The sequence below is a fragment of the Myotis davidii genome, unplaced genomic scaffold (assembly GCF_000327345.1).
Source record: "Myotis davidii unplaced genomic scaffold, ASM32734v1 scaffold204, whole genome shotgun sequence".
In the NCBI taxonomy this organism is placed as follows: domain Eukaryota; kingdom Metazoa; phylum Chordata; class Mammalia; order Chiroptera; family Vespertilionidae; genus Myotis; species Myotis davidii.
In genome coordinates this window covers 3,550,667-3,561,702 of record NW_006299715.1, presented here as the reverse complement: position 1 = coordinate 3,561,702, position 11,036 = coordinate 3,550,667, and the positions used below count along the sequence as shown (strand labels likewise).

General features: G+C 43.6%; 1 protein-coding gene across 1 annotated transcript in view; it reads right to left on the bottom strand.

Annotated features, from left to right (window-relative positions):
- CD38 (CD38 molecule) overlaps positions 1-9,916 on the bottom strand; it is a 29,447-nt gene extending 19,531 nt beyond the window's left edge. Inside the window, exon 1 of the mRNA XM_006775828.2 lies at positions 8,944-9,916. Within this exon, the coding sequence (XP_006775891.1) occupies positions 8,944-9,200 (257 nt within the window). The 5' untranslated portion in view covers positions 9,201-9,916. The remainder of the gene's footprint in view (positions 1-8,943) is intronic.
- Positions 9,917-11,036: the final 1,120 nt, after the last annotated feature.

The window sequence follows — 11,036 nt, the reverse complement described above, 5'->3', positions numbered from 1 at the left end:
GTCCTGCAGGGCAGGTTGTCTTGGCCCAAAGAAAACAGGAAGGTTACCTCAATTAGTTCTCAAATTTGAGGCTACTGGAGTCAGTATTGAAGGCAAAGACTGCCACCTTGTGGTAGAGGTGAGCAATTCGTGAGATTCGCTGAGGCACTTGGGATTTTCTCAGCAGACTTAAAATCAGAAAACTCTTCAGGCCAAAGGAAAGCTTAGAACTCATTAATTCATTAATCTGGACAATATTTATTGATAATATAGTATGTGCTAGGCACATTTATGAGCATGTAGGACACCAGTCCTTGTGGGAAATTACATTCTAGTAGAGCAAGACTCTAAACAATAAACAAGTTACAGAGTACCCTAGACATGTTTGAAATCCATGGAAAAAACTAAAAGTAGAGTAGGATCAGGGGGTCAGGAGTGATACAGAAGGAGGTGGCAATATTCAGCATTAAACAGGGTGGGCAGTAGATGTCATTTGAGCAAAGAATTAAAGGACGTGAGGGACTTTGTCATACAGACATCCAAGGGAATAGCATTCTGGGCAGAAAGAATAGCCATACCAAAGACCCTGATGCCAGGTATGTTCAAGAAATGCCAAGGAAGAGTGTGGCTGAAATATAGTGAACAAAATGGAGAGTAGATGGAAATGAAGTCAGAAGGATAACAATATCAGACTGGGCAGGTTTCATAAGCCATTGCAAGGAATTTGGCTTCTACTCATGGTGAACTGTAAAGCCATGGAGAATTCTGAGCACGGGAGATACATGATATTACTTACGTTTCAAAGGATTTCTCAGGTTGCTTTATCGAGTATAGTCTGAAAGAAGGAAAGGGCAGAGATAGGTAGGCCAGTAATCTTGGCAGGTGCTGATGGTGATTTAGATCAGTGTGGTGGCAGTGACAATGTTGAGAAGTAGTAGATCCTGGATTCAATGTAATTTCCTAAGGAGCTGGATGTGGGGTGTTAGAGAAATAAGGAGTCAATGATAATTCCAAGGTTTGGGACCTGAGGCAATGGAAGAATGGAGTTGCTGATAACTGGGATGAAGAAGGCTTTGGATGGAGGTGGCTTTGATCAGGAATTCAATTTGGGTCACACAGAGTTTTAAATGTCTATTAAACATGCAAGTGAAGCTGTGGAATAAGCATAGAGGTATATGAGCCTGAAGTTCAGGGGAAATAAAGCTGTGAGACTATCCAAAGCAGCCGAAAGACAAAGAAAAGAAGATGACCAGAACTGAGTGTTGGGACACTCCAACATAAGAGATTGGAAGGAGAAACCATTGGAAAAGTACAACCAGGGATCTAGGACAAAAAGCAGAAGATTGGGTTGCGCTGGAAGCTGAGTGAAGAAAGTATATTAAGCAGGAAGAAGTTATTAACTGTGCCAGATGCTCTTGCTCAGTCCAGGAATACGAAGATGGAGAACTAAGCATCTGAATTATCATCAAGGAACTCATGTCAAGAGCTGTTTTACAGATTGTCAAATTGCAGCAGGAAGACCGGGGAGGGTTGGGGGGCAGGAGGGAGGAGGGTAAGTGATCAACCAAAGGACTTGTATGCATGCATATAAGCATAACCAATGGCCATAAGACACTGGGGGGTAAGGGAGGCCAGGGGATTGTCAAGGGCAGGAGCGGAAAAAGGACACATATGTAATACCCTTTGTAATACTTTAAGCAAAAAAAAAAAAGAGCTGTTTTAATTTCCAAATGCAATGCCAATCTTTCTGTTATTGATTCCTAGATTATTGTCAGATAATGTACTTTGTGAATTTATTTCAGGAAAGTTCTTGGGAAAAACATATTTTGAGTGTATCATAAAAAAAAAATAAACCCAATATCCTGCCCTAGCTGGTTTGGCTCAGTGGATAGAGCCTCGGTCTGTGGATTGAAGGGCACTGGGTTTGATTCTAGTCAAGGGCACATGCCTGGGTTGCTGGCTGGATCCCCAGTAGGGGTTGTACAGCAGGCAGCCGATCAATGATTCTCTCTCACAATTGATGTTTCTATCTCTCTCTCTCCCTCTCCCTTCTTCTCTGAAATCAATAAAACTATATTAAAAAGAAAAGAAAAGAAAATAATATCCTAAAATGTATCCATTTAAACTCTCACCTTTTATCCCCATTCCAAGCCTGAGCATGTTTCTCCTATAATACTAAGCCAGTTCCTTGGTATTTATCTGTTGGAATGAAAATTATCCTAAATTGCAAAGCAAAACAAATTATTTATTTATTTATTTTTTATTGAAAAAATAAAAATAAATTGGAGTGACATTGGTTAATAAAATTATCCAGGTTTCAGGTATTCAACTTTACAAAATATCATCTGGGTCTGATCATTCTGTGACAATCTTGTAACCTTTTACTTCAATTTCTTATACTTATTAAAATATATTTATCATCATTATACTATCCAATTGTTATAAATATGAACTTATAACATATATTTATATTAATAAAATACAACTATATCTATTTTAGATTTCCATTCTCTTGTTCAGTAAATGCAGCGTGCTTCCTGAGAGACAGGCAGAGTATTAGGTATTTAGCTAGCAAAAGCAAAGTTCATTCTACAGGGAAAAAAACCAAAATAAAGACAAATTAAAATAAAACTGCAAAAAAAATCTTCCCTTATAACATTGATAAAAATCAGAAAATAATAAAAAAAAGTTCAAAACAATCTGTGTAGTGAAGTTATGGGGAAATAAAACACTCATTGCCTCAAGAAGAGAATTGCCTCATAAGGAGAAAGCTGGCTATGTTTTCAAAATTAAAATGGCATTTTATTCTTTAAGTTAGTTATTCCACTTCCAGGATTCTATCTTATACACATGAGGATTTTGATGCAGCATTTTTGTAATATATTGCAAAGGTTTAAAATACCCCAGTGTCCATCAATAAAGTCTGGTTGTGGTAACAAAAATAATCCATCAAATGGAACTCTATGTAACTTAGAATGAGACTATACTGATCATCAAGATACATTGGTAAGTGTGGGGGTGGTGAGACAGAAGAGAGCATACATGGGGAGAAATGAATATAAAATTATATATTCAGAGAACATTTCTGGAAAGATAAAGGAAAAACAAGTAGCACTATTTGCCTCTAAGAAAGAAGAAAATGAAATTTGGGGCGGGGGAGAAGTAGAGGTATTTGACTGGTTTATCTAAGAAATCATTATCTAGCAGAATGAATATCTTTGCTATTTACTATCAAACTTCCCGAAGTTTGATGGTAACTTAAAGATCTTGTTTGTTAGAGATGTGGATAATTTCTGACCTAAAGTAAGATATCCCTGACAGAGAGCAAGATATTGAAAACCTATTTGAAGAAATAATGACAGAAAATTTCCCCTAACTGGTGAAAGAAATGGACATACAAGTCCAGGAAGTACAAAGAACCCCAAACATGAGGAATCCAAAGAGGACCACACCATAATTAAAGATACATCATAATTAAAATGCCAAGGGCAAAAGACAAAGAGAGAATCTTAAAAGCAGCAGGAGAAAAACAGTTAGTCACCTACAAGGGAGTACCTATACAACTGTCAGCTGATTTCTCAACAGAAACTATGCAGGCCAGAAGGGAGTGGCAAGAAATATACAAAGTGAGGAATAGCAAGAACCTGCAACCAAGATTACTCTACCCAGCAAAGCTATCATTTAGAATTGAAGGTCAGATAAAGAGCTTCACAGACAAGAAAAAGTTAAAGGAGTTCATCACCACCAAACCAGATTTATTAACCTAAAAATCAAAGGAATAAAAAGCCTGATGAACAGAACAGACTGGTGAATGTAATAGAACCAGGGGCATGGAAAGGGAACAGACTGACAATTCTCGGGGGGAAGGGGATGTGGGGGTTGCGGGAAAAAATTGGACAAAGAGCTTACACCTGTGGACGAGGTCAGTGTGTGAGGGGAAGGCCTGGAGTGGGGTGGGAACCGGGTGGAGGGGAACTATGGGGGGAGGGGGGAAGTGGAATATCTATAATAATCTGAACAATAAAGATATTTTTTAAAAGAAAGATATCCCCAAAGCCTATGGCATTTTACTACCTTGTAGAACATTAACTAGCTTAATATCTAACCTATAAATATAATTATAATGCTACCTTTTAAGTACTTATAAATATTTAGTGCCTACAAATATTCTTTGAACTGACTTTATCATTTCCTGACTCATAAATCTTTGACACATGTTGATTCTCCAGGTTATGAAGTCATGCTCGTAACCTTTTGAACCTTCTGCTTCAACAAATGAATTTGAATTGCGATGATCTGTGCAAATGTGGCTGATATTCTCTACTCTTTGCTATTTGGGGCTCTGATTCCGCCTTATACAGCTACACAGTACACATCTGACCCTTGCAACAAGACTGTTCTTGAACCTGCACACCCTGAATATCTCCTGTCAGATTTCTCCAAGCCAAGCAGCCCCAGGCCCTTGAACTTCTTTATCCAGCTTCTCATCCTGACACCCCTCGCTCCTGACAAACACCAGGATTCTGAAGCAGCACTGGAAGTAGGTGTCATTGCTTGGAACAACTCTAACCGATTAGCAGCATCTATGTGTTCTGCCGTGTTGAGGATTGTGAGACTGGACCCCGGCTCACGTTATATTGAGGCTAGGGTAGGCATAAACCTGGGTTGTCTGCTAAGAGGAGACATCTCTGAAGCTGTGTAAGACTATCTTCTCTTTTATTTTTATTTTTCAATATATTTTTTATTGATTTTAGAGAGAGGAAGGGAGAGGAATAGAGAGATAGAAACATCAATGATGAGAGAGAATCATTGATCAGCTGCCTCCTGCACGCCCCACACTGAGAATCGAACTCGCAACCCAGGCATGTGCCCTGACCGGGACTCATACCGTGACCTCCTGGTTCAAAGGTCAACACTCAGCCACTGAGCCACGTGAACCTGGAGAATCTGTTTCTATTTTGTTTGTTTTGTTTATTAGATTCCACATATAAGTGAAATCATATGATATTTGTCATCTCTGGGTGGCTTATTTCACTTAGCATAACACTCTCCAGGTCTATTCAGATTTCCTTCTTTTTTTACAGCCAAGTAGTATTCCTCTTGTAAATGTACCACAGCTGTTTATATCCACTCATCTACTGACGGACACTTGGGCCGTTTCCAAATCTTGGCTATTGTAAATAACGCTGCAATGAACATAGAAGTGCATGCAGTCTTTTGAATAAGTGTTTTGGTTTTCTTTGGATATATTCCAAGAAGTGGAATCATTGGGTCATAAGTCAGTTCCCACCAACAATACACAAGGGTTATCTTTTCTCCACATCCTTGACGACATTTGTTGTTTGTTGATTTATTGATGATAGCCATTCTGACCCATGTGAGGTGACATCTTCTTGTGGTTTTAATTTGTATTTCTATGCTACTTAGTGACATTGAGCATCTTTTCACATGTCCTTTGGCCATCTGTGTGTCCTTTTTGGAGAAGTGTCTATTCAGGTCCTTTGCTCATTTTTTAATTGGGTTGTTTATTCTCCTGGTGTTGAATTCTCTTTATAAATTTTGGATATTAGCTCCTTTTCAGATGTATCAATGAATATGCTGTCCCATTCAAGTGGGTTGTTTCTTCATTTTGTTGATCATTTCCTTTGCTGTGCAAAAACTTTATTTAGTTTGATATAGTCCCATTTGTATATATTATTCTTTTGTTTCCTTTGCCCAAGGAGATATATCAGAAGAAAATATGCCATGATAAATATCTGAGATTTTACTGCCTTTTTTCTTCTAAGATTTTTATGGTTTTGAGTCTAACATTTAAGTCTTTAATCCATTTTGAGTTTAGTCTTGTATATAGTATAAGAAGATGGTTTTATTCTTTTGTACATATATGTCCAATTTACCCCACACCATTGATTAAATAGACTATCTTTACCCCATTGCATGTTATGCATCCTTTGTCAAATATTAATTGACTATAAAGGTGTGGGTTTATTTCTAGACTCTGTTCTGCTCCATTGATCTATATGCCTGCTTTTATGCCAGTAACAAGCTATTTTTATTACTATGACATTATATATAGTATTGTTTGATATCAGGTAGCATGATTGTTCCAAATTTATTCTTCTCTCTCAAGATTTCTGTGGCTATTTGGGTTCTTAGTGGTTCCATATGAATTTTTGGAATATTTTTTCTAATTCTGTGAAATATGCCATTGGTATCGACAGGAGTTGCATTGACTCTATAGATTGCTTTGAGTTATATAAACATTTTAATAATATTAGTTCTTCCTATCCATGAACATGGTATATACTTCCATTTATTTCTATCTTCTTCAATTTCTTTCTTCAATGTCTTATAATTTTCTGAGTACAAGTCTTTTACATCCTTAGTTAAGTTTATTACAAGGTATTTTGTTATGCAATTGTAAATGAGGTTGTTTTCTTCATTTCCCTTTCTGATAGCTCATTATTGGTATATTAAAATGCAATTAAATTCTGCATATTTATTTTGTATTCTGAAACTTTACTGAATTTATTTATCAATTCTAGTAGTTTTTTGGTGGAATTTTGGTTCTCTATACACAGTATCATGTCATCTGCAAATAATGACTACTTTACTTCTTCCTTTCCAATTTTTTTTAAATATATTGTATTGATTTTTTACAGGGAGGAAGGGAGAGAGGTAGAGAGTTAGAAACATCAATCAGCTGCCTCCTGCACACCTCCCACTGGGGATGTGCCCACAACCAAGGTACATGCCCTTGACCGGAATCAAACCCGGGACCTTTCAGTCCGCAGGCCAACACTCTATCCACTGAGCCAAACCGGTTAGGGCAATATTGTGAAGATATGTACATGCATACACAGGTATATGTTGAACACATATATGTATACACTAGAGGCCAGGTACACAAAAATTTGTGCACTCGTGGTGGCTCCCTATATCTTTCATAACTTAGAGCCAATCCGTCAGCAGGCCCTGTTGACTCACTTCAGAATTCCCAGAATTCTGCACTTCTCAACAACTCCACCACTTCCTGGAATAAGCCAGTCTGCTCTCCACTTGGGCTACTGAAACAGCCTTCCGATTGCTTTTCATTCGGCTGGTTTGCCTTGAAGGGTGTCCGGGATCAAGGTGGGGGTCCCGCCGGGGTGCCTGGCCAGCCTGGGTGAGGGGCTGAGGGCTGTTTTCAGACTGGCCACACCCCCTTCAGGGAGGGGGTATTGCTGGGGTGCCTGGACAGTGTGGGTGAGTGGCTGATCACTGTTTGCAGGCTTGCCACAGCCCCTTCAGGGTGGGGGTCCCTGCTGTGGTACTTGGCCAGCCTGGGTGAGGAACTGATGGCTGTTTGCAGGCTGGCCACGGCCCCCAGCGACCCAAGCTCCCAGTGGAGTCTGGCTGGAAGCAGGTATCTGCGATTTATTTGTCTTCTATAATTGAAACTTTGTTTCCTTGAGCAGAGGCCACAGCTGGCCGGGGCAGACGGGAAGCTTGGCCTCCTGCTTGCTCCAGCTCCCTGGCTGCCATTTTGGTTGGTTAATTTGCATATAGTCGCTCTGATTGGCTGGTGGGCATGGCTTGGGGGTGTAGCAGAGGTGCAATCAATTTTCATGTTTCTCTTTTATTAGATTAGGTATGTGTACATGCGTGTGTGTTTAATAGTGAGCAAACATCCTGACAAACATGAAAAGTCTATGGTGCATCCTGCTTACCATGTGAATGTGCTAGCCAAAGATGAACAACAGCAAACATTTAAAAATGCCAAATTAAGGTGAAAATTAAAAACTATCACTTTTATCATTAGCAATTCGGATTGGATATCGCTTGATTTAATTAGTACTAAATGTCACAACCTGAAAGAAAGCCTCAACTTCTAGTTTCTCCTTCAATTAACTAGTTAATTATTTGTAAGCAAAACTTAAGGGACCCTGGCCCTCTTTGGACTTGGACAATTTGCGCTGAAAACCTAGGGTATTGCATGAGAACGGAACCCTTGAGCACCTCAGGAGGCAGGGGAACAGGGGGTGGGTAGTGGGGAGCTCTCACCACTCCCAACCCAGACTTCAGGCATTTTGGAGGCAGAAGTATGCCATCTCAAACTCGCTTTTGGCAGCCCGAACAGTAGCTTCCCAGCGTGTTCTACCCTAGTAGAACTTCAAAAATGTGTTCTCTGGAGGAAGCCAAGCCCTGGGAACAGCAGTCAAGAAACTGGTTCCCTTAGGAGAGAGATGAGCAGCCAGCGGGGAGGGGGCACGAGGAACCTTCGGGCATTGGTCCCTTGGCCTGATGTGGGTGGTGCTTCCAGGGTTTGGACCCATTCATCCATTCATTGAGCTGATTCACCTTGTCCTTTAAGTGATAGCTCAATTGTTAAAGTTGTTCCTGTTTTCTTTGTCGTGTTAAATGAGTGTTCTAGTCACATTCATTTCAAGGCGCGCAAGAGGACTCGGGTGCTGGGGTTGCTGTTCTCTATTAAAGAATGAAGCTCATTTCAGAGGTCTGGCCCTTCTGACGCCATTCCGTCACGTAAGCTCTGAAGCCACTTAAGCAGGTGTCACCTGTAACCTTCCGGGCATGTTCAGGTCAGAGACCGTGAACGGAAAACCCATGAGAAGTACAAATGCCAACAACCCCCACCCCCCACCCCCGCGTGCGCGTCTGCGCTGGTTTTCTGTCCCTACAGCCGTGGGCGCCGAGCGGGGCTGAGGGTCAGCACGGCCCGGGCGCCGGGCTCCGGGCACCTTGCCCAGAGAGTGGTCATCTCTGCCAAGTGTTCACAGCTGAGCTGGCCCCCGCGCACACGCTCCGTGCCACAACTCCCCGCTCCTGCAAGGGGCGCGCGAAATGGCAAGCCAGCGGGCTCTCCGCGGACCCGAAACAGAAGAGGCTTTGTTTCGGCCACCAGACAGCGCCCCGCGCCCCAGCCGCAGCGCCGCGCCCATCTGTGCCCCCCAGACGCCAGCTCACCTCAGCTCTGGCCGCAGGACCTGAGTGTAGGTGTAGCATCGGCCCAGGACGATCTCCGAAAAATGGGGAGTGGTGCCGGTCCCATTCCACTCCCGGTGCGGGGGCGCCCGGGGCCACTTCAGGACTCCGACCACCACCGCGACGATCGTCACCGCCACCAGGACACACAGGAGGATGCCGAGACAGACCTTGGCTTTCTTGGAGAGGTGGCAGCCGGGTTCCTCCCTGGGCACGGGGCTGAATCTGTGGTCGGACATGGGGGCCACTACAGGGTCAGCCTGTGGAGTGGGAGGAGAGGCCCGGCCAGGCTGGGCAGGAAGGGTGGAGAGAGCTGCCCCTTCGGAAACTGCACCTTCCCCTTTATTTCTCACTTGCCTTTTCTGGGCTTCCTTTCCCACCACAGCCCCTCCCTCGAAGTTCCCTGGCCTGCCAGACCAATGAGGATTTGAAGGACTTTAAAAGACTTGAGCAAGGGGAGAGTCAGCTAAGCTAGGAAAATTCCTTGACAAGGGGAATGGAGAAACTGCACAGCTAATTGAGCAATTTACAGCCAGTTACAGGTCATCTCCCGAGAGATGACATTTAGGCTCCAGGCTCAGAAAAGCAGCAAAACCAGGTGAGTAGCGCCAGGGCCAGCTGCGATGACCAGTGACCTGCTGCCCTGACTGGGACCAATCAGAAGAAACCAGGAGTCTGGAAGAGCACACCTGGAAAACAGGACTATTCTGCTGAAACCCTCCCCCGAGACCTGCCTGAGGAGAGGATGAAGCCCTCAAGACAAAGGACCCTCCCAGGAGCACCCCTGCGCCTTTCCCGGACATCCCCTGCCTCTCCTCCCTTCCCCCTCCTCTAAATGCTAAGGGACCCCACAAGGCTTGCAATCAGAGGAGCCATGGGCAGCGGCAGCTGCTCCAGGGCTAATTCCCAGAACCATGGAGGCCCCCTTTTCTCTGGCTTCTCAGGGGGCTGACAGCAGCCCTGCCTCCACTCATTTCTTTCCTGTAAGGTTTCTAGAGAGCCAAAGCAGCCCTGCATAGGCTCTCCTGTTGCTTCTTCTATGCTAAGCTCTTCCTTGTTTCACTGTCCTCAATAATAAACGTACCCTCATAATAAAAAATAAAAGGGAGGGGGAGGCAGCCACCGTCAACTTACCCTGCAGATGCCTTCATAACACACTGTATGCTCTTGCCCCTTTCGGCCAGCTCCCTTTGGCAGCCTTGAACTTTACACTTTAGCCACACTGCTTCCTGGATGCCTGCCTTGGCACCTTTGTACAAACAATGCCATTCACCAGCAAAGCAATGCTCTCCGTTTACTTAGCATTGACAAAGGCCTGCTCAGCCCCCTGTTAAAGGCTCCACCTACGCCTTATCCCTTCTCCTAAGTGGCATCCTGGTAAAGGTCTGGGTTCAAACTTAGCTCCATCCCCCAATGGCTGGGCGAGATGGGGTAAGTTGCTTGGCCTCTCTGTGCTTCAGATGTAAAGTGGGGCAATACCAGTACCCACTGCATGGTGTTTTTATGAGGAGTGAGTTCATATTGACAGCATGTTCTGTGTAATGCTTGCTACATGGTAAGCATGCCGTCAGTGTTCGCTATTCCTACTTGTTTTGTGAGCATGTGCAAGGGCGTGCCTTTCTATCCTCTATGGGTTGTGCTTAGAAAATGTCTGGCATGCAGCGAGCACGCTAAGTGGTGGTTCAATGAATAACCAAGTGGCTTTTCCCAGATATCTCCTGCCTCTCCTCTCTCAGGGTCCTTGGCACAGGGAGGTGTGGGTATGAGTTCTGCCGCCCCTCAGAGGGAAGATAGAGAACGTGGCGTTAGGGGTTGGAAGATCAGTGGACTTGCTGGCAGTGACCTCGGACATTCTCTTTTGGTTGCTCCTCAGTGAAATGAGAAGTCCCTGCTGAGAGTGGGCGGGGTGCTGGGGAAGCTGCAGGAGCCTGGGAGAGCAGATGGAATGGGAAATGAGAGAGGTGCTCAGGGTGTCATGAAGTGGTCAGGAGGTTAAAGAAACACCACACATGCAGGCACATTTTATCCAGCCACCCACCTCTACTTAGAAGAAACGGCAAAAGTAGGCAGACAGT